The sequence below is a fragment of the Aethalodelphis obliquidens genome, unplaced genomic scaffold, assembly GCF_003676395.1.
Source record: "Aethalodelphis obliquidens isolate GAN/ISIS:26980383/991018 unplaced genomic scaffold, ASM367639v1 scaffold33, whole genome shotgun sequence".
Taxonomy (NCBI): Eukaryota; Metazoa; Chordata; class Mammalia; order Artiodactyla; family Delphinidae; genus Aethalodelphis; species Aethalodelphis obliquidens.
Window position 1 is genome coordinate 19,963,769 of NW_020837977.1, and position 27,929 is coordinate 19,991,697.

General features: G+C 37.4%; 1 protein-coding gene across 2 annotated transcripts in view; it reads right to left on the reverse strand.

Annotated features, from left to right (window-relative positions):
• The window catches only part of SNTG1 (syntrophin gamma 1), a 202,035-nt gene that overhangs the window by 122,197 nt on the left and 51,909 nt on the right, over positions 1 to 27,929 (reverse strand). For both annotated transcript variants that reach the window (XM_027127875.1, XM_027127874.1), the window contains exons 7-8: positions 5,877 to 5,979; positions 786 to 868 (exon numbers count right to left, since the gene is read on the reverse strand). In XM_027127875.1, the coding sequence (XP_026983676.1) occupies positions 786 to 868; positions 5,877 to 5,979 (186 nt within the window). The remainder of the gene's footprint in view (positions 1 to 785; positions 869 to 5,876; positions 5,980 to 27,929) is intronic.

The window sequence follows — 27,929 nt, forward strand, 5'->3', positions numbered from 1 at the left end:
ACACAAGTCAGAGGAAGCTCCACATCACATACATCCTAATGCATGGAACAGAAAGATAAAATTCTACATAAAGTGAGCTCCGCTTCTCTTCATGTTTGTGAGCACAGGGGAAATTGTTAGTCTCACATTTAACCAGAGGGAATCGTTTTGTCTTTAGAATGTGTACATCTTTTGAAGGGTGAAATACAAGGAGTTTCAAAATATTTATAAAAGAAAAAAAAACCTGTTTACTCCAAAGTACAGGTGGAAAATAATAATGGACACTTTATAAAACAAACATGCCAAATGTATCAATTATTAAATACATGTGTAGTTTAATATTCCTCACACTTTATACAATGTGTAGGTTAGATTTTCTCCCTTTATATTGATTCCCTGGTGTGCATGAAGATTGCTAAGCAATCCTAATATATGGCAAATTATATAGCTACTTTTAGCTAAATAATTTCAAAAGAAAAATGATAAAATTATGTCAAACTATTTAGAACATGAAATTACATATAATATGCAATGTTATAAAATGACTGCATGATTTTACACGTGACCTCTCCAAGTCATCTCTAGAGCTTACAAAGGGCTTAACACAGACCTGAGAGGGGAAAAAATAACAGACCTACTTATTTTTCTCCTCCCTGAATTATCATAATTCTCAAAAAATAAAACAGCCGAGGATTTCAACTACATCAGAGAAACCGGGTCCTAGACCAGCTTGTGCAAACTCTAACTACATATATTTTTCTTGGGTGCCCTCCTCATTCATGGGGACTGTGCCCTGGGCCTCTTACTGTGTTGTTGGGATGATAGTTGAGGTGTAAGCCACTGTCGCAGAGGGGAGAGGAGGTGCCACTGCTCTGGTCACTCGGTGCACCTGCGGGAAGAGTCACAGCATCGTTGGTTAGAAGCCCACTTGTCCTACACGGACACCTTCTACACTGCGTACTTCAGTACACTCAGTGGTATCAGGTAAGCCAGGTAGTAAAATAAATCTGTATTTCACTTATATCAAAGCCAGAGTTTTGCAAGTAAACAAAAATTAAAATTAAAACCTAAAGTGGCCCCAAAAGAGACCTGCAAATATTTATCTTTTCTTTTTATTTTTTTTAACATCTTTATTGGAGTATAATTGCTTTACAATGGCGTGTTAGTTTCTGCTTTATAACAAAGTGAATCAGCTATACGTATACATATATCCCCATATCCCCTCCCTCTTGTGTCTCCCTCCCTCCCACCCTCCCTATCCCACCCCTCTAGGTGGTCACAAAGCACCGAGCTGATCTCCCTGTGCTATGCGGCTGCTTCCCACTAGCCATCTGTTTTTCGTTTGGTAGTGTATCTATGTCCATGCCATTCTCTCACTTCGTCCCAGCTTACCCCTCCCCCACCCCGTGTCCTCAAGTCCATTCTCTACGTCTAAATATTTATCTTTGATTTCATAAATATTAAGGTTTTATTAAGGGAAATATGCAACCATATAAAAAATACTATTTCATTTTATTACCCAAAGTGTCCTATTCTTATGAATCATACTTAGAATGGTGCAAGATTTTGTTTGGCTACAAAATTCTATTTAATATCATGTCTTATCTACTAGCAAATCCCATGTTTATTTACCATAACACTCTATGATGCAAAAAAAGTTTGTAAGTGCTCTGTCTTTACAACTGTTCTTGGCATACACTGTAATTGGAAGCACCCTCACTGACACTATTTAATTTTGTGAATTTGCAACTAAAACACTTCGTATTAGATCCTCATGAGAAACCTACCAATGTCTATTTTTTAAACATGAGTGTTTAATATGTATAAAATAACTAATAAAAACCTGCTGTATAAAAAAAAATAAAGATGAGTAATACATGTCTTAAAGATTTGTGATTTTTCTAAGATTTTAAAATTTAGTAATTGTTTCAGTCAGGATTAAAATACATATTTCTTGATTTCTGATTCATTGCTTTTTCTGTAAACATTATATTTTTGGAGTTGTTAATGCAGATAAATATGATCTATTAATGTAATTGATTCCCAATTTTTATTTGACATACAACGCTTAAATGCAAACATCATTACAGGCTATGCTCCTAATGTATTAACCGACGTGCTCAAAAAAACCCAAAAGATGACGCTGCTCTCCTCTTTTATGACCCTGAAATTCTATAGTTTTCCTGGTGCTAAGAAGGGAAACAGGCTTTTTTGCTATACTAGCCTAGATATAGTTTTCACACTCTTTAAATCTTAAGAAGTTCATACTTTGTATTTGCTATTTTTTCTTTTGATGTTTTCTCTGCATTTCTCTCTTATGAGACAATATTTTTAATGGACACACATATTACTTTAAAACTCATATGCATTTTGAACTGAATAAAATGAAAACATAGCATATCAAATTCTGTAATGCATCGACAGCAGTCCTTTGGAATTTAAAGACTTAACTGTAGCACAAAAAGAAGGTAGATGTAAACTCAGTGATCTATGCTTGTGTCTTAAGATGTTAGAAGTGGAAGAGCAAACAAAGTAAACAGAAGACAGAAAATAATAAAAATAAAAGTGAAAAGCAATGAAACAGCACACTGAAAATAACACAGAACTAACCAAGACAAAAATGGGTTTTTGGAACGATTAATAAAACCCATAGCAAAAACGATCTAGTAAAAGAGAGAAAATATAAATTATAAGTATCAGGAGTGAAGGAGGAGGCATTACTGCAAATCAACAGATATTAAAAGGATAATGAAAAGCTATGATGAATAACTTCATGCAAAGATTGACAACTTAGTTGAAATGAACAAAAATATTGAAAAAAATCTAACCCAAATTTACAAAAGAAGAAAAGAGAATATCAAAAAAGTCCTATATCCATTTAAGAAATTAATTCATACAAAACAAAAATGATAATTCTAGGATCAGATTGCTTCTCTGGTGAATTTATTCCATCATTTAAGAAAGAGATATGATCTCTGTTAAACAATTTCTCTCTGGAAATAGGAGTTACAACTTCACAACTTATACAAAGACATAATAACCCTGGTACCAAAATCCCATTAAAACACTACAGGAAAAGAAAAGTACATCTGGAAATCTTTACTGCACAAAGATTTAAAAAAAAATAGCAATACATTAGCAAATTAAAACATGTAATATACATAAAAAAGTAGGCCATGACCATGATGTTTATCCTAGGAATGCAGCAAGCTTTATTTGGCATTCAAAATCAATTTTTAAAAAGTCACCCTATCAACAGAATAAAAAAAAAAGAAAAAATGTAATATCTCAATGGATGGAAAAATATTTGACACAACTCAACATTAACTTCTATTAAAAAAAAGAAGGGAAAAGAAAAATCCTCAGGAACCCAGTAATATAAGGGCACCTCTATTCTATTCTAATAAAGGGCACCTATGAACACCCACAGCTGATGCCACACTTAATGGTAAAAAACTGGAAGATTTCCCACTAAGATCCTGAGCAGGAGAAGGACGTCTGCACTCAGCACTTCACTCAGCATTTTACAAGAGGCCCGAGCTGTTGCAATAGATGACCTGCCTCTCCCCCGCAAAGAAAGGAATTAAAAGAAATACAGCTTGGAAAGAAACAAGCAAAACATTATTTGCAGATGACATAACTTTATATGTAGAAAAATTTAGAGAAAGTACAAAAATCTTACTGGTTAATAAGAAAATTAAACTATGCTGCAGAATGTTGATATATAAAAATGTGATGTGTTATTGTTTCTATGTGTTAGCAACAGATAATTAGAAAATTAAATCTTTAAAATATTATTTACAATAAAACAAAAACATAAAATGCTTAAAATAAATTTAATGTAAGATATGCAATATTTTCCCCCTGGAAACATTACAATATTGATGAGAAAAATTAAAATATAAATAAATGGAAAGATATGTTTGTGGAATGAAAGGTTTAAAATTGTTAAGGTGTTAATTATATTAATTGTCTATAAATTCAGCCACATTCCAAATCATAATAGTTTTTTAAATAGAAATTGATGTGCTATTTTAAAATGGATGCAGTAATGCCAAGAATCGAGAATAGCCAAATGATCTTGAAGTATCACAAAGTTGAAGAGCCTATCCTAGGTGACTTTCTAGAGTATTATAAAGCTGCAATAATCAACAGTGTGGTTTTGGTGAAAGAACAGATGCATACATTAGTGGAAATAAGATAGTGATTCCTTCATTCTTGATTCCTACCTCGGAACCAAAACGTTACTAATATAAGATAGATTATAAACTTAAACATAAAAATCAATGCTGTAAAGCTGCTTGCAAAAGTGTAGGCAGATATCCTTGCAACCTTGTGGTAGGCAAATATTTCTTAGAAAAGATGCAGAAAACCAAAAGCATATACAACGAAAACAACAACAAAATGGTAAATTAGATCTTATCAAAATCAAAAAGTTGTGCAAACTTGACACACGTTTAGGTAAAAAAGACAGTCGTGCACAGAATGTTTGTAACACATATAGCTAACAAAAAGCTTACTATAAACAGGCTTATTGACTCCTTCAGTGTGATAATATAAAGGCATACCAACAGAAAAATGGAGAAAAGACGTGAGCAGACACATTACAAAATAAGATATGCAAATAGATAATAAAATATGCAAATAGCACAGGAGCTAATCATCATTAGCCTTCAGGGAAATGCAAATTAAAACTACAATTCGGTACCACTACACACTCAAGAGAATAGCTAAAGAAATTTTTGACCATCAAATATTGGAATTAATGGAGAGCAGCCAGACCTCTCTCATTCGCCACTGGAGTGGACAGTGGGGGGTTGTAAACACACGCCCACCTTAGAAATGTATTTGGCAGTTTGTTAGCAAGTTCATTACACATCCGTCTTGTGACTCAGCAATTCCACTCCTAGGTACTTATAGTAGTGACATAAAATACTATGACTTCCAGAAGCCTTGTACGAGAATGTTTATAACAGCTTTATTTACAATAGCCAAATACCGGAAACAGCTCTGCTGTCTACCAGCAGGAGAATGCATTACCAAACTCTACTACACTCATACGGTAGAATACTGTACAGCAATGTAAATAAATAACCTCCTGAAATATGTTAACACGAGACGGTTCATAAGGAAAGAAGCAGACGTAAAAGAATAAATACAGTTCGATTGCATTAATACTTGATGACAAGAAATTAAGGCAGTAGCTGTTTCTGGGAATGTTATTTACTGGAAGAGGCACAGCAGAACCGTTCTGTGATCGAAAGGGATGTGGCTTAAGCAAATGTGAGCGTCTGTCAGAGCTGATCCCACTGAGCATTGAGGATCTTTGCATTTCAGTTCATGTAAACTATGCCTCAGTTAAAAATAATTCTTCTTTGCTTTTAGCAAAAACTATAATATGCATTTTATTTCATAATATGAAAATAGATACAGAAAGTTTTAAGTAGTTCTTATGAAAATTATTACATTTCCACATAGACTGGGGCTTCCTGCAATCTCCCTGTTCTCATCAGGACAAATGAAGTGTAAATGCTTATTTAGTAAGTTCAGTAGCCAAATAAGAGAATATTATTTTCTACTTAGAGAATATATATTCCTCAAACAATATGAATGAAATTTTAATAGAGATACAAAATGTATATGTTTGATATGACATTTAAAGTAAATAATATTTCCCCAGTTATAGGTTGGAAAATAACTAAATGTGAATACATTCTGAAACACAGACAACAGCTGTTCCCTTTGGAGAAGGGTTAATTGAATGCTTTGTGATATTAAAGAAAACTGTTTGCATTCAGGCAGGAATCCCAACTTTAAAAATAAATTACTGCCAGGAAATAATGGCTTAGAAAGTAAATGTGACGGGAGCATATTACCTATTATTCATAAATGCTTACATGCACAATCTTCGTTCAGTGGGAGTTTGAGGAAAGCAGGTGCTCTTTTAAAAAATGAGACCGTCAGGGTCACTTCTTCTCCAGCATTCCGAAGAACCTGAACCTAACATAAAACATAATAAAAATGGTACCATTATCAGTACGCTGGCAAAAACTTTTGTACGATTGAAAACACTTGAAACAATGGGTTGTCTTTTCCACGTCTCACAGTTTTCCCTAGTGGTCAGAAACATTTTATGGCAGATGGAGGGGATGAAAGATCTAACACTGAAGGAACGCAGCCATCCACACCCTTCCTCTTCCCATCATCCTGCGGTCCCTGTTCACTCACGATGTCATCATCTTCCATTCACATTTATCAAGGCTCTCGTGAGTTTATGGTCTATGTTAGGTCTACAGAAAGATGTAGTGCTCGAACCACTGTATTTATTAATTTACTAAATATTTATTGAGCACCCATGATGCACTATTTGGAGATCTATGAATAAATTACCCTGCAGATTTGACCAGTGTGCTAATTCTAATTAAAGTTGTTCCAATTCACTCAAACACTTTTGCAACAACGAAATGGTTATTATTTTCCCACTATATCATTGTACATTTTCTTTTCCTTTCCCTGAAAATTTAGAATAATGATGGAGACAGCTATTATCAATAACTCTCAACTCTCTAAATTATAGAATTACTAGGTCTATTTCTACCAGTTAAATAATGATAATTTCTCAAAATATTATACCACAACAAATGTAAGCAATATTAAAAGAAGTTCAGAAAGCTGAGGATTATTTATAGCAAACATACCTGGAAAATATATAAGTATATATATAATTTAAAAACTCACATAAACTAAGAGAAGAATTAAGAATAATTAGTGAAGAAGCAATTAATAAACATGGGGACATAATTTATTAAACACATAGAAAAATGCTCGCCATACAGTCATTAAAGGATTGACTATCAACATGGTTTAGAATGACTTCTGCTCCCTACAAGATGGCATAAAGTTCTCTCTCCCAAACAAGTACAACTAAAACACTGAAAAAAGTGCCAGACACAACCAAGTAGAACTCTGAAAGGTAGAGAGAAAAAAAACCGATTAGGCCTCCCAGGCTTGGAGGAAGAGCACAGATCTTTCCCAACAGAGGGGTGGTCCACCCACTGCTAGGTGAAGCACCCCTTTATCCACTTAGTGGCAGCAGGGACCCGACCTGGGGAAGCCCCTTCCCCTCCTCTAGCACCATCAGGGAACGGGGTGGCGGGCAGGGTGGGGGGAGCCTGATGACGCAGATGAATCAATCAGACCCAACTAGCACCAAAATGGTTCTAAATGTCATATTGTCAGTGGAACCACAGCCCACAGAATTAGGCGAGGACCTGTGTGCTAAACAGTTGACTTCTTGCTAAAAAGAAAAATAAGTAAATAAGAACCAGAGACTCTTAACAAATAAGCAAAATGGCCAGGATTAAAATAATATGTCACACTAAGAGCCAGGAAAAGCCTAATGTGAATGAGGAAAGATAACCAAGTAACACAAACTAGACGAATTACACACCGGAATCATCTGGCAAGGGTTTTAAAACCACCTTAAAAATATTTCAGCAAGAAATTAAAAATTATCTTGAACCAAATGAAAAATCACAATATCTCAGGAAAGAAATACAAATTATAAAAAGGAAATGAAATTATAGAACTAAAAAATACAGTAACATAAATAACCCTGCTGGATTAGCCTGGTGATAGAGTGACAGAAGACAGAATCAGGAAACTTGAGGACAGAACAATAAAATTAGCCCAGTCTGAGCAACAGAGAAGATACAGACACACACATGAAAACAATATATTTCATCATGTTAAAAGTAGAAAATTTTAAAAATGAAGAAAATTATATAATCATTTTAATAGATACAAAGAAGCATTTGATTACATTCATTTGATAAAAGCTCATAGAAAACTGAGTATACAAAGGAGTATCCTTCATATTATAGAGTATACACAAAAATGTATGAGAAGCATCAGAGCATTAACTATGAATTATTGAAACATTTCTCTTTGAGATCAGAAATGAGGCAAGAATGTCCACCAATTTCATTCCTACTTAATTTTTCTTCAGATCTTACTGAAATAAGGCAAGAAAAGAGCTAATAAAAATCATAAAAATTGAAAGAAGAAATGAAACTGACATTATTCAGAGGTAACGTGATTTTGAACACAGAAAATCCTTAAGAGCCTATGGACACTATTACGTGAGACATTACCAGGTGAGTTATTAAGTGAGTTTAGTATGGAATAGCATATATACAAAGTAATACACAAAGATCAACTGGTTTTGATTTAATTTCAACAAACAAATACAACATTGTTAAATAAATGAGGGAGATGCTATGTCATGGATCCCCAGACATAACACTGTGAGGAAATCATTTCTCTCCTGCTTTTCCATATTCAAGGCAATCCCATGCAAAGTCCCCATTTTTTTCTTTAGTTTTTAGCTTAGTATGCATTTATGAACTTGGCTTGTTTCCAAATGACATTTAATATTTATATAATCATTATTATGTAAGTGCACTGGGAGTGTGTTAGTGAAATACATGGGAGAGTGGAATGCAATGGCTAATACTCACATTCTATCATAAGCGTGAAATAGATAATGTCTAGCATCAAATAAAAAATAACATTACAAGCATCTCAAGTGTAAATAAGAGAATAAAGTAGAAATGTATAAGTTAAATATAGTTACCTCCGAAATAGGCAATGGGCAACTGTTTTCTTTTAAAGCTTTACATTTGTATACTTCAATCTTGAAGTTTTGGTCAAGTGTAACTGAGAAAAATAAAAACCTTTTAAAAATTATAAAATCTTACCCTAGACAGAGAACTTTATTTTACTTTGTTTTTAATAAATGGCTAATTATGGGTATCTTTCTGGATAAGCATAACTTCAAGTCCTTGACACATACACATTTCTTAATGCAGAAATATCCATCTTTTCAGGACCAGGATTGACACAGTGTGTTTTTAATTTTTTTTCAGGTTTCCTACTATGTCTTGGATGCATATTTCATTGGCCTGATACTGTCAGGTTGGAACATGTAGGTTCCACATCATGAATAATGATGAATGTCATCTTCCTGAAAAATCAGAAATCAGCACCAATCCAATCGTCTTCTTCATGTTCATTCACATTTTATGGTGCAAATCAAGTGTGCATTTTCATCAGATAATGTATCAGCACAGTTATGCTCTCACATTGCCTTGGGTGAGTACATGAGCAAAGGGACAGAGATTGGTAAAAAAGGGCAATCAGTGAAAACAGAAAAGGGAAGTGGCATTAAGGGGGATATTTATAGGTTGACTCTGTTAAACCAGGACAAGCTAACAGTTCAGTCCGTGAACTGAATGTTCTTAAGCTCCATTCGTCTGTTAGAAGGGAAACTTCATAAAATCCTTTTGTGGTCTCTGTCCTTCCTCCATACTGTTGGGGGCCACCCTATCTTCTATGAGACTCTAAGGAGGGATTTAGCTGTCTGCCACTGCTTTGCTATGAAGTCAAAAGTGCTCATAGCTGGGGGTTATTTTATATTTTCATTTTTAAAGAATTTATTTTTGTAGGGTAGTCTTAGGTTCATAGCAAAATTGAGAGGAAAGTACAGAGATTTCTCCTAGACGCCCCGTCCCACAGATGCACAGTCTCCCCGATGATCAACGTGCCCCCGCTGAGTGGGACCTTTATTACAACTTACGAACCTACGTCGACACGGCAACGTCACCAAGAGTGCACGGCCTGCGTTAGGCTTCACTCTCGGTGCTGAGCGTTCTGTGCGTTCGAACATGTATCCACCATCAGCGAGTCATAGAGTATTTTCGCTAAATGCTGAAATCCTCTACACTCTGCCTACTCATCCCTCTTCCACTCCAACCTCGGCTATTGTTTTTAACTGATGAAAATAGAGACTTTTGATTTGCCTGGACCTGCCTGAAGCACACATTAGGAAACACACACACACACACACACACACACACACACACACAGCTTCAGTGGCAAATGAGCACTGAGACAGCTTGTGAGACCTCAGCTCTTAGCCCAGCATGATGTCAGAACAGCCAGACAAGATTCAGATCTCCAGAGGGGAAGATAAGCATTGCAACTCACTGACGGCCGCGTTGCAAGGCAGTTACCTAGAATTTCACTTTAACTTTGGACTCGTCCCTCTTGATATGTTACTTGCGGTAAATAATTTCCTTAAAGTCTTGACCTCTGGCAGAAAAGGAAACTGAACGTGACTTTGAGGAATGATTTTAAACCAACTGTTTTTCAGACAAAACAACTACACGAACACGAGATAATATATCAAGCTTTACTATTCATGTTGAGATGGTGATCGCCTGTGAACACTGAGTACAAAGCATTTCATTGTGTAATCATTTTTCATTTGTATTAATTGTGGGGAAGAAAGAACTTACTTATTCCATATATTATTACAGCATAAGAGTTTGACGTGAAACTGTAACTGTAAGGCTTTCCTGAATGGGGGTGGGTCCTCTGGCCCCTGTCACTCTACATCCGTGGTTAGGTTTTCAGAGGAATCTGCGGAGCGTTGGAGGCAGGGGCACACGACCCCCTCTGTGGTGTGAGGACAGGGGTGCACTTTCACACCTACAGATGGCAGGTGGGGCAGCATGGTGCCAGTTTTCAGGGCAGGAGACAGGGCCTTCAAAAGAGAGAGACGTCCGATCAAGGACAGAGTCTGTAATGTCCACAAGCCCTGGTGCCGTTGGTCGGATAGTGAATGAAGTGTAACAGCAGAAATTATCCAGCTGGAAAATAAGGTACAGAACTGTACCTGGGAAACTCACATCACCATTGGAAGTGGTGGGTGAATCAAGTATCATGTAGAATTTGGAGGAATCGATGCAAAATAAGAAAGGAATTGGGGATAATTTAGACATTCTCACCGTCAATTGCTACCACCAAGTGACAACAGAACTGTGCTGGAAAAGCTAAAAATAGATGGAATAAGGGCTGAGGGTTAGGATTGTTGAGGACATAACAGCTGGAGAAAAAGGCAACGTGACATTCCCATTTCACACATTCATTCATTTCACCACCCTTCCTGCATTTTAATTTGTGAAAAACATTCCATGTACATAGATAAGTACAGTAGGATCCTTCACATAGGCACTTCAAGTCTGAATGTTATGTTGTAAAATAAAAAGTCACAGCAAAAATGTATACATAGGTGTATGTTTAAAAAAGAACTACCAAATATTTAATACTCCTGAATTCCTAAAGTTTCAGCTTAAAGTAGTATTCAAGTATGCAGTAATTTTTCAATTTTGGTAAATATTACAAATAAGAATGAAAGTTGACTGAATAACAAATGTCAGCTCTAATAATCAGGATATAGTAATGATAATATATCAATGAATTTCAACATGGAAGAGAACCATTTACTTTAGTGAGGCAAGGTTATGTAGAACATGTGATCCATTTTTACTGTAATACTTAAAGCTATGACTAAAGATCCCATCACTTTCAAAGACCTCATTAAAATAAGATTCTATGGAATGACAGCGGGTGAAATGTCACCTTCTAGATAAGGTGAACTTTAACTCAACAAGCAGAATGCATTGTTAGTTAGTGCACACACTACAGTAACACTATTTCAGCATCTGCTTTAATTCCAAGATGATTTCTTCAATGATACAAGTAATGTTTTACTGTATTTTCTTATTGCTGTGTGCCAACTGACTAGTTTTATGTTCTATTAGGCAGGTTAAGTTAAATTTTTAAATAGGTAAAAAGTTTACTTTTAAAAAGGCATCAGGACCACATGGGTTCAAAACTAAGTTTTATCTAATTCTTTAAGAAGTAATTATTCCAGCATAAAATTACTGAAGTTGCTTTAATTCACGTTATTAAATCAAACTAAAATGAAAACTAATAAGAAATTTTATGAAGCGAAAACGTGACCATTATTAATATGAATACAGATGTTATCATTCTAAACACACTATTAGCATATAGACTCCAACAAGGGACAAAAGAAATTGAACTATGATTGAGTAGGTTTTATTTCAAAACAGTAAATCTGGATAAATATCAGATGTTATTATCAAAGTAATTACTTTCATCGAGTTAAATACACATACATTATCTACTGATACATAGATCTATTGAGATTACAGAGATGAGAGAGAGAGAGAGAGAGAGAGAGAGATTTTTCCCCTCCCTTAGAGATTCTGAGAGGACATTTGGTCAAACTGAGCTGCAATTCCTAATAAAAACTCTAAGGAAAATAGGAATAGAAGAAAACCTTACGATGCTTCTTGAATATGCCTGGCTGTTCCCTGAGCCCAGCACGGTCGTTCCCTAAATACTTGTGTGGCTTACACCCTCACCTCCTTCTACTCTTTGATCAAAAGTTACCCCAATGAGTCCTACATTCACCAACCTTTTACAAATGATAGCTCTCCACATACCTCTGTCTTTGTTCACCTGCACTACCTGTCATTTCATAGCCTGTCAGCACCTTCCTACCCACCTGCACTGTGCTGACACACTGTGTCTAATATGCTGTCACTTGTCTCTGCCCCATGAAGCTGGGCTCCACACCAGGGCAGCAAAAGCTGTATCTTGTTCTCAGACGTAGTCAAAGAGCCTAAGATGGCACCTGGCTCATAAAAAGCCTTCATTAAATATTTTTGAAAGAATAAAATTAATAAAGTCAATTTTAAAAAGCAGTAAAAATTATCCTAAATGTTAAAACAAGGAAACCATGTTAATCAAAATCAGGTACTGGATAAAGATGCCCATTAGTTTTCAAAAATATTGATGAGATTTACTTATAAAGTAAAATAAGAAAATGGAATTAATTTTATAACTATTAAGAAAACACAATTATTTTTTTATTAAAAATATAATTGCAGACTCCAAGTTACTCCCCTAAAATGCTAGTTGGAATTTAAAAGATAATGTAGCTTCACATAAGATTACTGTAACATAAAAATACCCTTTTTCCTATGATAGCAACAAACACCAGGAAAATTATTAAAAATCTGGGGGAGAATCCTATAAAATCTTTAGAAATTTAACTAATTGTCATAGATTGCTTTAAAGAAATTGTAAATTCTTATTGAAGGACAGAAAATAAAATCTAAGCTCTTAACAATGATATGCCATATACTTGGTGAAGTTTTCAATAAAAACAAACTAAGTCAACAGAAAGTTTTAAAATGTCCCCCAGAACATCTGAGAAATACTTTAAAAAGAAGAGTAGTAGGAATTGGGACACGTTATCAATCCCTGAATATGCTGTTAAATCCTATAATCAAATCAATGTATTAATATTCAAATGGACAAATTCATCAGTAGAAATGGATAGAACCTCCAAAATAGATCTTAATGTATTTGAACTTGTGATACATGATAGAGTGTCTTTTTTTTTTAAACCTAGTGTTAAAAGGACTGGTATCATAAATGGTGCAAGCACAGCTGGGGATACACTAACGATGAATCCGAATGGATTGAATAGTTAAGTGTTAATAATACTACCAGAATAATGTTGTAAGAAAGTGTGTAGAGGACTCTGTGTACTCTTTACTGGACAAAAACAGGAAGAATAAGAAGCTTGAATCTTGCATCTCACTGAATGTAGATTATTCTTTAAACCACAGGAACAAGACCAGACCAACAGCCTAACAGCTGGCTGAACAGAGCAGGGGTCCCCCATCCTGTCCTGACCTTCTCCATCACCGTCAGCCAATGGACGCACTCAATGGCTCTTTAAACACCACACTGTCAGGCATGACAATGACACGTGACACAACATTGTTAAAATATCCCAACAATAATTCATTTTGACAATATTCTCTCTCCCGAATATTGGGCCATGTTGTCAAAGAATGTTTTGATTCGTTAATTAGCTTTGGCTAAAAGTCTTACATTCAGTTGTATGATTCACGTTGATATACATGAGTAACGTGTTACCATGTGTGCCAGCTGTAGTGCCGCCTTCAGTTTATAAAATAAAGCCTGTGACGAGAACAAGGCAAAAGTTATTAGCTTTTAATTTACGAATGAGAATTTGAAAATATTCAAAAGTGAAGTGACCTGCTCAAACATAACATCTGATGTATGACAGCCTGAGAAGTAAAACTACATGAGTAAGTGAGTTCCCCCTTCTTCCCACTGGGCCACTGCCCAAAAAGGTTAATGGTAAAGCTTAAACAATTCCTTAGGAAGCATTTCTGACTCTCACAGAGACCTGGAGCAGCTGTTCACCACGTGTCAGAGCCCACCTGTCCCTTTACCTGTGGACTCCAGCTCCGCCCACCACCATGCCGCCCGGGTCTGAGAAGGTGCTGGGAGACAGTCTCCCAGGCGTCAGGGGCTTCCTTCTAAACTGCGGAGACTGCATTTGCTTAAAGTACTTTCTTGTGCATCGGGACAGACGAGTACAGAATTTCGGTTAATGCACAAACGTACATCGAGCATCTAACACGTTCAAACACCACACGTGATATAGCAGGTGCAGTGTTGACAGGAGGATGATAAAGCCCTTTAGTTCTACAGACAATCATCAGTGAGAAGACAGATGCTTACGATAGATTAAAAGGAGCAGAAAGAGATCAGGAAGGTGTTAAAAAGTGAAGAGCGTGTGGAAATTACTCAGACCCAAACCTGCTCAGCTACAGCAGGCGTCACAGTGTGTCTCTGGTCACTCTGCTAGCAACGCTGTTGCCGCCGACGCTCTGCACCCTCCCTCACTGCTCAGCAGGATAAGAACAAACACACGCGTGGGCCGAACCTGCCCACGATGTGAAGGTCTCAGCAGCTGTGCCTCTGCGCCCACGCTTCTCTCGCTGGTCGCACCGTGGAGGGCATCAGCGACTTTTCAGATGAGCGAAGGTCCACTTACCACACCAAGTGTAATCAAACGTTTACTGAGACCTTAAAATGTTTAATTAAGTCAGACCTTTGTTTGAATGGCCCCCGTCTTCCTTAGATGATAGAAAGTTAAGTTTATAAAATGCAGTCACTGCATATTAACATACGTTCAGTTCGAATCTTGGAGGAATGGAGAGACAAGACATCCATTCCAGGGTAAAAATACGGAGCATATCTCTTAGAGGACGTGGTTATGATATCCTTGAGGCAGACAAGTGAGGTACAGAACATCTTCATAGTCATCCAAGAAAAACCAGAATGTTTAAAAATAACGTCCCATACAGATGATAGCATTTCCTATAATCACATTAGACTGAAGTCAGTAATGCACATATCTATTCTAAATCCATAAGCTTAACCACAGCTACATGGATGTCTAGTTTGCAAACAGTGCACCAGATTTAAGTGGAATTCTTGAAGGAAAGGAGAGAAATCATAACACTTCTCCTTATTTTTACAGAATTCTGTGTAAGATCGTCTCGTACAAAATGAATTGTCAAGATGTGAAAGCCAAAGTGAGACGTGCGTCACCCACGTTGGATCTGTAGCTGCAGCGCGCAGGTGCTAAGTATGTGTTTATACACATTATCACGACGTGTTTGCACAACATAGGACGAAGGAGTAAATACTGTAGAACCGCTTGTAGTGCTGTTTCCTCCCATAGTCTTTCATCTCATTCTACTGCATGAGTCATTTAAATACGTAGCTTTGAATTTTAGCTGCCACTCCCCCCGCGATGCATAAATACTTGGGTAGCGTTTGCAGCACTGCAGGGCCACCAGGCTGGCTCTGCCAGCACTTCCTTGGCAATGATGTTTGCAGGGGGAGAAACACAGCTGTCCTGCCACAGGAAAACAGTGGTTTCTCTGAGAGTCTGGTAATTTCAAATACTTGAAAATAGATGTGTGTCTCAACATAATGTGTTAAATGAGTAGGGAGGAAATAATCTGCCTTATCTGTTGCTAAATACACGACGAAAAAATAGATACATTTTATTACTTCATCATTACTTCAAATTTCAGTCTTCAGAGAAATCTATCACGCATAAAAACGGTGGAGGCAGGACAATTATAAAAGCCATTAAGATATTTACCACTTTATGAGATGCAGGCACCCTGTCTGGAAGTTGTGTATGTCCCCATCTTACGCATATGGAAATTACTGAGAATATGTAAGGATGGCCCCTAGCAAAGTATAAACTTACTGCCTTTTTATTTTGTCACCTCGAACTTCTCTCAAGCCTCCTCTTCTACTTTGAACCTATTTCTTTTCAAAGGAGTCCCAGAGGACACTCCTGCCACCTGCTACCTGAATGACAAAAACAGAAAACGAAAAAGCCTGTCTGGGAGTCTGTGTGTCAGTCACTTAGCTTCACGCTCAGACCTCATGCTCACCCCGTTCCTCTCCAGCCCACACGCAGCATTGTCTCAACCTAAAGACACTTCAGGGAAAGGGTAAGCTGATCACGACAAGATGTTAAACACATTTTGGTGCCTGTCTTGTCTTAAAACTGCATCGTGTCAGAGGCCGTCCGGAATCCTGCGTACCTTGTGTGACCCCAGAACAATGGTTAACAGGGCCTTTGAGCTCTGCCTCTCTAAATAAATTCAAGTAAGTGAAGGCCAATTTCAGAAACCTTGAGTCACAAAATTGAAATGGTTTATGTTCAGTTAGAGATTTTAGAAGAATGAGGGTTCACTGAGGGCATGTGAGCTCGCAAAGCGTACTTTCAAATGAAACAGTGTTGGAGAAAACTACTGACTGTAATTCTCCCCAGCATTTCCTTTGAAAGGCAGGTGGTGAGGAATGCCGGGCTCCCTGCCCGAGACCCGTGTCGTCGAAAGCCCCTTTTCCTCACTCCACCCGCCTTAGTTATATTTGAAGTCCTGAGCAGAATAATAGTTCACGTTTGTCAGTAATGAGAGAAGGAGAAAAGCTGCTCTTACTTCCGCATCTATTATTTCTCTGTCGTCATAGCAACCTGGGCAGCCAGGTCCCCAGACAGAGCACCTGCCCAGCACAGGTCGGGTAGGGAGAAGAGGCTGATGGGGCAGCAGCTATCAGATCACCAGACGGGGACGTCGCTCCAACAATGCTGTAGACCGTTCCCACCCGGGCTTCATGAACGGGAGACTCGGTCAGTGTGCCTGTGCCACGTGGGGCTGGAACTCTAGGCCCAGCACGGTTTCTGTTCACGGAAATACCGTGTCATTTCATCACTGGGCAGAAACCATGGCGCTGGCTGACAGCAGCTGTGCCTTGTCAAGGGCCCCGTTAAGAATAATCAGGCATGCCTTCTCTTTGACATTGCTTGGCCAAAGAAACTCCCAAACAAATCATCCAGCTCTTTTTGAAGCAACTGGGAGATACGTATCGTTGAGGAGGAAACATCTCGGAGGGTCGCTAAGATTCATCACGTTACGTCCAGAGTAACAAAGTGGAGGACCTGGTGCAGCCTCTTGTCCTTCACGTGTCACCTCAGTGGGTTTAATGAAGGGAAAGAGTATAGGTTTTGAATTTCATTTGATGTGGTCAAAGTTATTTGCTATCCAATAAGCATAAACTTTACATTCCTTGAAGTGATGAAGCATAAGTAATTATGGGGAGAAAGTACAAAAATCTCAAAATAAAGCAAATGTTATATATCATCTCTCAGTAGCATCTGATAGCGTCTTATATTGTATGCTGTGTATGGTAGCCTATATCGTCTGCCTTCAAACTACTAGGGCTCTGTTTTGTGGGCGTTGTCATTTTAAAGGATAAACTCTTTACAGGGAGAAACAGAGTTTCTAGTATGATTGTTTTACCCAAGAGATGTGATACGTACACTGGATACCCAATACTTGTTAGTAAAAATAATGCTGATCATGGCTTTGTGTCTCTCACACAGTATTTGAGCTACATCACTTTAAAAACAACTGTGTGTTCCCTCATTTTCACAACCTGTAATTTCCTCAACGAAATATTTTTTTATTGTTAAATACAGGCTGATTTCTGTTGTGAAAGTAAAAAAATTCCTAATCTTTCTTAGACTACGCAAAATATTCTGTATCTGATCATCAAAATATACTTCCATGAAGAATATAAAACGTCTTCGACCAGAACTTCAACGTCAAGCCAGTGTGAAAGAAACACTTTAGATATTGTAGATGTTTTCTCGTAACTTTGTGTTGTTAACATTTTCATGCCAAGAGTACACTTCATCCAATCATTTTCATGCTAATAACTAAGAGGTCGTTTCCATTTACTGCTTGGGTTTTTTATGATGCTGTAATGTCTGGCACTTGTCCATTCGCCTGGGAGCCTCTCCAGGTTAACAGTAAATAACTTTAAGTAAACCAGGCACTACAGCTCTGACTGCTGCAACGGATGTAGACATATTTCTCTCCTGTATATTTTCAAGATATCTCAGGTCAGTGAACGGAAAGCGGCTGTATCCATCCCAAAGGTGGCTGCACACACCTGACCATGGGGTGGCCCAAAGTTACATTTGTCCATGTGGGAAAAGACCTCAAGGAAGGAAAATATGATAATATTTGCCAAACTAACTTGGACTCCATAGTCAGAGTGAGTATAAATGTGTGTGGGGTGAAGGCAGGCTGCAGGGGGGTGGTGCAGAGTGAGTGACTTTAAGAATGTTCGATGCAAGGGTTTGTGAAGTTGAGTCTGGTGAGTTAAAACAAGGTGTAATGTTCTATTTCCAGATGTTTGACATGTGCTCTTTCCTCAGTTAGATTAAGATCTTACTATTTTATAGCCTCCATTGTTAGGAATCCATCTATTTTTATAACTTTTCCTCATGCAATTTATTATCCTAATCAACAAACATTTACTGAACTTCTCCAAAGAAAAATAGAGCCACATTTATTAAGAGTCCAGGAAACCCTGAAATATAAATATCTTAATTGTCAAGATCTGGTCAATAGAAACTAGGTATTTCGGACACGGGGGTTTAATTAGGGACTTGGGGAAATTTTCAGCAGAGGAACGAGGCAGTAGGGAGACCAGCAGCAGCAGAACTCCACGGCCACCCTGCCACAGAGGACCACGGCGGCGGAGATGCTGCGGGCGCAGGAGCCACAGTGGGGCTGCGCTCAGGATCGGGCTGCTGGGGAAGCAGGGGGAGGGGCCCTGCAGTGAGTCACAAAGAAGCAGGGTGTACAAATCCCACGCCTCTGCAGATGAGGGTAAGTGAACCATCAGGGACATTGGGAAGGCGGAGGAGAGCTGGATGGGATAAAGCCAACAGCCAAGAATGTTCCCCCGGGGGACACAGGCAGAGGAGAGGCACGGAGCAAACCATTCCAGAGGCTGCAGGGGAGAAAGCCCAGGACACACGCGGCAGATGTGGAGCATCAGATGAGATTCACATTCAGATCAGAGCCCTGAGTAATGAGGAGAGTCCCTCGGCACCCAAACTGTCACATTCCAGAAGGAAAAGAAAAACAGCCAGCCAAGAACTTTAATTTTTATATCGTCTTCAGAAGAAAGATCACTATAAGAGAATCACTCCCAAACTATTTACTCTAAATGGCATGCACTTGTTAAAATGTGAACCCTGGAGGTAGGTTCCATTCGTTTGAATTCTGTTGCCATCATCTACCAGCTGTAAAACCCCGGGCAATTGATTTAATTTCTCTACGACACGTCTTTCTCCTCCGTGAAACGATAGTAATAGTCATTTCTACCTAACAAGTTTATGAAGATTAAGTGTTTTAGTTTCAGTGAAATGCTTAGAGAAGAGCTGGGAACCTTGTATTTACTTAATAAATGTTAGCTAACAGTAGAAAAAATAATTCGATTAATTGAAACATTAAGAATTTCATATAAACACTTTATGATAAAACTTCTATGTATTTCTATAATAGAAATACTCTATTAATAGATTTATTCAATAAATATCTGGAAGATCCGTGAAATAGAGGTATCTGACCAGACATACATTCAGAGCCACAGGACAAGGAAGGAGGACTCCCAACGTTTAAATAACATGGCTGTTTGACACAGGGTGAACCCCCAAAGCTTCAGCCATACAAACACATGACGAAACTCAGAGAAAGAGGAAGAAGGAGAGATTTGAAAATACAGGTGACCCTTGAACAATACCTGCTTGAACTGCACGAGTCCACACATACGCAAATTTTTTCCAATAAATATAGTACCTGTATTTTCATTTCACAATCTTTGAATTCACTAAGTGTGGGGAAAAGTTTGTGTTTGACTAGAGATCCCATTTCTTTCTTCTTTATCTTCTTTCCATTTCTTTCTTCTTTATTTCTTTCAGCAACATTTTGTAGTCTTCAGTATACAAGTCTTCTGACTCCTTGATTCCCTTTTTTCCTAAATATTTTATTCTTTTTGATGTTATTATACATGAATTATTTTCTTAATTTCCTTTTTAGATTGTTCATTTTAGTGTATAAAAATGCAACTGAGTTTTGTGAGTTGATTTTGCATCCAATAACTTTTACGAGATTTTTTTATGAGTTCCGATAGTTTTTAATGAATTCTTTAGCATTTTCTACATATAAAATTATGTCATCTGTATTAAGCAGATAATCCAGAGCCACTAAGACTCACAGTTGACAAAGTATCGCTGGAGCCCAGAAGGAAAGCGTCTCTACCAATCCCTCTGCTCCTAAGTTTCCAACTAAATCTCAGAAGTAGAAGAATCCTGAACAATTGCTTACCTAAAGAGTGGTTTCATAGCACAGTGTGATTCTATGTTTTACCTGATGGTTTGTTTATTATCTTTTTCCTTTTAATAAAATTTAAACTCTCCCAAAATAATTTAAAAATAAAATCACGTCATTTGTGAGCAGATATAATCTTTTTTCTTATTTTCTAATTTGAATGTCTTTTCTTTCTTTTTCTTGCCTAATTGCATGGCTAAAACTTTTAGTACTATGTTGAGTAGAAGTGGTAAAAGTAGGCATCCTTTTCTTATCTTGATCTTAGAGAAAAAGCCTTTTTGTCTTTTTCTACTGAGTATGATGTTAACACTGGGCTTTTCATATAAAGCATTTATTATGTTGAGGTAGTTTACTTCTATTCCCAGTTTGTTATTTTTATCAGGAAAAGGTGTTGAATCTTGCCAATTGTTTTTTATGCATTGGTTGAGACAATCATTCCTTTTTCTTACTGAAGAGTATTCCACTTGTGGTAGTAGGACAGTTTGTTTATCCATTCATATGTTGAAGGACTTGTTGACTGGCTCTGGTTTTTGGTGATGAAGAATAAAAGCTTCACTAAAACCTCCTGTACATATTTTTGTGTGAACATATGTTTTCATTTTTCTTGGGTAAACGCGTGTGAATGTGCATGCTTGGTTGTATGAGAATGCTTTGTTTTGTAACAAACCATCGAGCAGGGTTTCACGGTGGCTGCACCGTTCTGCATCCCCAGCAGCAATGAGTGAGTATTCCCGTTGCTCCACATCCTCACCGGCATTTTGTACTGTTGATTTTTTGGGTCGTGTTATTCTAATAGGTTTATGGTGATATCTTGTTGTTTTCTATTCAGTTTTGTTTGTTGCGCATGATAGACGACAATTTTTTAAACATACAGGAAATGAGCATGTTGGAAGGTATCGGCTCACAAAGTTGAAGCGATGGGTAGAGAAACATGCTCAGGTAGGAAGGAGCAAAGTTGCCTTCACACAAAAAATGTGATTTTAAGGTGATGGACTGTTTAAGCTGTTTGTACCAGGGGTAACATGAGGAGATTCACATATTGCACTGAAGTCTTGACCATGGTTCAGTCACAGAACAGAATCTCATACTAACCTTTACCTCTCTTGCATGCTCTTGGGATTAAAATTCCTTAGTGAGAACACCAGTTTGGCCAAAATTAGTCTACTGGTTTATATTCTACTCTCCATGGAACTGAGTGAGGGAATATGTATTCCTTCCATTGTGCTTTTGTTATTGAACGCAGGGCTCTAGTTCCCAATTATCTTGGAAAATCCCCCTCTAGGAACGTTGGTGTGATGCTGGACAGCCCCAGATGGTAAGTGGAGAGGGTCAAATAGGTGAGTGACTTCTCAGGGTAGGCCTCTGACCAGAACTTTAGTCTGAGGTCTGAATGAGGAGTATGCCCCAACCATGAGGCGATCAGAGACACGACCAGGGCAAAGGTGCTAAGGTGCCTGTGAGCCTGGGGTGGGAGGGCCCAGTGGAAGTATGGGTGGGGTGGGGCTGACACTTGGAGGGATAAAGGGACCGGGGTACCAGATGAGTTTTGGAGAGGTGAGCCTGTAGCTCACGTAAGCCCAGATGAAGGGCTTGCACTCCTTCCCTGCATGCTGGGGAACCACCGGCAGGTTGTTCATGGTGAGGGTGGGCACACAGAGGAGTAGTGAGGGCGGTTAGGAGACCACTATGGAAGTCCAGACAAACATGACGGCATCACACATGAGGTGGTTACCCAGGAGAGAGGTGAACATAGCTGTGATTTACTTGAGAGGAAGAGTCCACAGGCTGAGGAGTGTGAAAGGAAAGAAAAGAATCAAAGCTGTGTGTCTTGCCTTTTAGACTAATTACTAAGTTGTGTCATCTACAGAGATGAGGAGAGCAAAAGGCAGGGTTCCTTCCCCTCATCTGGGTTTTGGTTAACTCAGGCTTTTGTTGCTGTATTAAGTATGAAATGTGCATTCAGTCCACATGGAAGGACCAAGCTGGAATTGAGAGAAGAGTACTAATTGGTGTAAATTTCTGTACATAAATGTACAAACTAATAATCATTTGTATATAATTTAATTTTAAAAAATTCACATCTGTACTTAATTACCTTGAATGACAAAGGAAGTGTTCTTCCATAATTCAAAGTAATTATCTGTATCTCTATCTCTTCAATATAAAATGTTTATCCCTTCCATTTGTATACTTCCCTTCATGAGATGAGTAAATAGGTCTCTGACATTCACAATGGAACACCTTAGACCTCAAAATCGTAGTGAGCATGGGAGAGACATATCACTGGAAAAACGAGAATGTCTAGGGCCTTAAAACCCTGTCTCCATCTAAATTGTAACTGAAGTTAACTTCAGTTTGAGCTTCATTTTAAATCCTTTTTTTGAAGTGTTAATGTGAAGTATCTGTGATGGAAATATTGATAATTAAGGGGAAGTATTTTCTAACGACTCTCCAAACTATGGCAGTTTTGTATTGAAATCACTCTGAAGAGAATCTTCTGTTAACAAATATGCTTATTTTGTTTTGTCTCTAATTTAGGGTAATCATGTTTTTTCAAAACATGTATTTATTAAGGTATATGGACAATAATATTTGTAGCCCATTGGCCGTAAACTTTGGAGTCAGAACTGGATTTGACTTAATTCTACCAAAACTCAATTTTTACTCAAATTCGGACCAATTTCTCCCATGTTTTTTGGCCTTACTTTCCCCACAGATAGAAGTGAAATAGTAATGACTTCTATATAATTGAGGTAATGACATTGCCTGATGCACTGCTTGGTTCATAATGTTATTAAATGACTAAGTAACTTGTCATTATAAAATAAATAATTCTTAAAATTATTTCTATACATTTTTTGTTGAAAATCTAGAAATTATAAAAGTTCACAAGTAGAATATAAGTGCCATCTGTGATACCAATCCAAATTATGATCACTTGAGTTAACCTCTTTTAAGCCTTTATATGCAATATTTTTATTTTAAACTGTAATTTAGACAAGATATGTATATTCTTATGCAAGTTACTTTTAAAAACTCAACTAAATATTGTTATATATTATAAATATCTTCTCATGTTAAGGAATCTATTTACAAATAGACTCCAGTTAACCTTGAAAAAGAAGGAAATAGTAATACACACCCAAGAAAAATAAAAGCCCACAAATATACAATTCAATCACATATATGATTTATCCTATCACTATAATATCTCCAAAAGATTCTCTAATGAACAAAACAATGATTGTCTGAAATTTTCTTTTCTGTTCCTCCCAGTAAACATTTTAGAAAAGTAAATATCAAAAAATTTAATAAATCTCATTATATTTGCCAGACTTAGTTTCAGACTCAGCAAGGAGACTTATACTACTTGTACTACAGATAAAGTAACATTATATTGGGAAATAAACTTGTAGCATAAATAGAGATTATTTAAATATATACACACATACCCTGGATCTACCTGTCTATCTATCTATCTTACATAGAAAAACTTCTCAACTTATTTTCATTGTAATTTCTCACATTATTATCACTACCTATTTTCAGAATGCTGAATAATTGTAAAACAAGTAATAGAAACATTTGTTTAGAATGCGCCACTTACCTAAGGTTTACCTTTTAAATCTCTGTAAACAATCATGCTGGCCCAATTCCAAAAATCAGTATTGCCAACGAATACTCAATAAGTTAACAGAAGAATTTACTTGCAGCATTTTTCTTAAATTTTTTTGGTTTGAGTTCATAAAACCTGCTTGTGCTATATATTCAGTTGTTTTTCTAAATTCAGTAAAACTGAAGAAAAGTTGTACATTGATGTTCACTAACTAGGACTGAGAAACGTCTGCATGTTCATGGTTCTACACTGAAGCGAGCACTACTGGGAATTCTGAATAGATGTTAAAGGCCTATAATCGTTCACGCTGCATCAACGGTTCACTCGTTATTTTCTGAGTAGTAGTCTATGGTATGGATATACCACAGTGTATTTAACCATTAAAAAGTATCTGAGATGTTTCCTGTTTGGGGCTCTTACGAATACAGCCCTATAAGCATCTATGTGTGGGTTTTATGTGAACCTAAGTCTTCACGCCCTGAATGAATCTCCAGAGAAATCTACGTGAAGAAAACAGCTTCCAAAAGGTTCGGCTTTATGATCCCACTATATAACATTCTTGAAATCACAAAATTATAGAAATGGAGAGCACATTAGTGGTTGCCAGGTGTTCAGCAGCAGGTGAGGGCAGGAGGGAAGTAGGTGTGGCCGTAGAGGGTAAAAGGAGGGTCCTTTTGGTCATGGAGGTGCTTTGTCTTGACTGTATCAGTGTCAGTACCCTGTTGTGATGTTGCTCTGTTGTGTGAGGTGTTATTCTTGGGGAGAAACTGGGTAAAGTGCACATAGGATCTCTCTGTATCATTTCTCACAACTGCATGTGAGTCTACACTCAAATAAGAACAAAAAGCTTAATTATCATGTGATATAATTAGGACTACAGTTGTGCTATATTTCTAGGACATAAGGTAAAGAGATGGTATTTAACATTCCTTGTATAAAGTATCCCATTATCAATGAACAGTAAAATTCAAAATTCCAGATGAGATTCCAGAGGAAGTCTGGAGATTAAGAAACTAAACTATGTAGCAAGTGTTTTAGAAACAGGCAAAATGAAACAATACTGTGTGGAGATATAATAAAAATCATTTGAGTAACTGATGAATATGAAATTTGGGCTAGTGGGTTCATCTGGAAGGCTATGATTAAAGTACACAGTGGCCTTCTGGGAGGTGGACGAAATTCTACCTCTTGGCATAGAAATGATTAAAAGGTTATTTGCCTCAAAAATTTTCACTAAGCTATACATTTGTTGTATGTGGTTTTCTTTATTTGCCTTTTATTTTACCACAAAAAGTTAAATGAAATGAAATGAAGTAAAATGTTAAAACCACATTTAAACCATACTCAATGACTTCTGAAAAACGTATTTTTTTTGAAAAATGTATTTTTTAATCTGACATTTTTATTGATAAATTATTCACACATCATGAATTTCACCAATTTAAAATAGAAAGCTCAGTGGTTTTTAGTATATATATAGAGCTATGTAACTGTCACCACGATCTTATTTTAGAACATTTTCAGCCAACCTGAAAGAGACCCTGAACCCATCAACACTCACTTCCCATGACCCCCTTGCCCCAGCCCTAGGCAACCACTAATGTACTTTCTGTCTCTATGGATCTGCCTACCTGGATATTTCATGCAAATGAAATCACTCACTATGTGGTCTTTTGTGAACAGCTTCTTTTACTTAGCGTGTTTTCCAAGGTTCATCCATGTTTTACCCCGTATCAGTAGTTATTCTTTTTATTATCAAATAACATTCCATTACATGGATATACCACATTTTGTTCACCCATGATCAGTTAATGTGTTGTTTCTGCTTTTTGGCTACTATGAATTGTGCTGCCCTGAACATTTGTGTACAGGTTTTTGTGTGGCTATATGCTATTTCTCTTGGGTACTTACTACAGAAACTCAAACTGCAGAAAATCAAAGACAAAGAAAAAATTCTGAAATAAGCCATTGAGTTGGGGAAAAAATTACCTATAGTGGAACACGGATTAGGATTACAGCTGACTTCTCATCAGAAATCTTGAAATCAAGAAGAGAGTGAAGTGAAATATTCAACGTGTTGAAATAGAAAAGCATACACTCAGAATTCTATATCCTGTGAAATTCTTCTTCTGAAGTGGAGAAATAAAAAATGTACCAGATACACAGCTACAGAGAGTGCCTTACCAGAAGCCCTGTACTGCAAGAAGTGTTGTAAGAATTTCTTTAGGGTTTAGGAAAATATGTCAACACTCAGATCAGCATAAGGAAAGCAAGAGCTGAAGGAATAAATGAAAGTAAAATATTTTATTTTTCTTATTCTTGCTTCATTGGAAACAAGTTTTAGTTTAAAATAATAATAGTAACAATGTATGGTTTCATTGAAGAACACAGGTAAGTGCTATGAATGACAACAATGTCCATAATATATGGGAAAGATAAATCAGGAATATTCTGTTATTAGGTACCTGAGTTATGCAAGAAGCAGTACAGGGCTCTTTGAAAGTGTGTGTGGATTCATTCAAAATGTACATTGGAAACTCTAAGTCAAACACTTATTGTTTTTTAAAGTATAATTGATACAATAAGATAAGAGATATAATGGACCCTTTTACATAAAAAGCTTAATTTAAACCAAGGAAGTCAAAAAAGAATTCGGGTGGTGATGGGAGAAACAAAGAGCAAACATGCAACAAATAGAAAAGTGTTTTAAACCTGGTGGCTATTAATTCGGTTTATCAGTAATTACTTTATATTTGAATGGTCTAAATATATCAATTATAAAACAGAAATTGTCAATGGGATATAAAAGACCCAACTCTAGGTTCTACAAAAAACACACAACATTTTAATACGAAGACGATAGGTTTAAGGTAAAGGCATATAGAAAATGTATTTTGCTAACGCTGACCAACGTAGCTGGAGGAGACACATCAACTACCACGAAGCAGACTTGAGAACAAGAAAAATTATCCAGGTTAAAGTGAGGAAATAAACAGTAATAAAATGGTAGAATCTCCAGTGATATGTAGTCACGCTAAACACCTAACAACAAAATATCAAAACATGTGAGGCCAAAACTGATAGAACCGAAAGGAGAAACGGACATCTCCACTACTGGAGCTGTGGACCTCAACAGCACTCTTTCAAGAATTGTGAGTTCAGACGGGCAGCGATTAGGTGAGGACACAGTTGAAGTAAACAGCGCTATCCTTCAAACTGGCTCACAGCAGCCCTCCCTTATCCCCAGGGGACACGTTCCAAGCCCCCCAGGGGATGCTCGACACCCTGGGTGGTACCGAACCCTGTATATACGATGTCTTTTCCTGTACATACGTACCTGTGATAAAGCTGAATTTATAAAGGAGGCACAGTAAGCGACTGTCAACGGTAACTAATAATAAAATAGAACAACTAGAACAATATCCTGCCATAAAAGTTAGGCGACCGTGGCCTCTCTCTTTCAAAATATCTTCGTGTGCAAATGTAAAGCCTTTTCCATCCTAACTAGGCACTCATCACACACTGACTGTAACTTGTGCAGCTCCAGACGCAGCGGCACAGGTAGTACACGTTTCCTTTCCCTCTTCACAGGTTCACGAGTGGGAGAGTCCTTACCGCCCTCTATGAGGTTGAGAACTTTCACCTTTTCACCTAAAGGAAGCTCTTCACAGCTTCTCTTTGGCATATCCAAACTGCCAGCATCATTCTTCGTGCCCTTTGGGCCATTATTACGTAGGAGAAAGGTCGCCCGACCACAAGCACTGTGACCCCGGGAGTCGGCCTGCTACCCCCGCGAC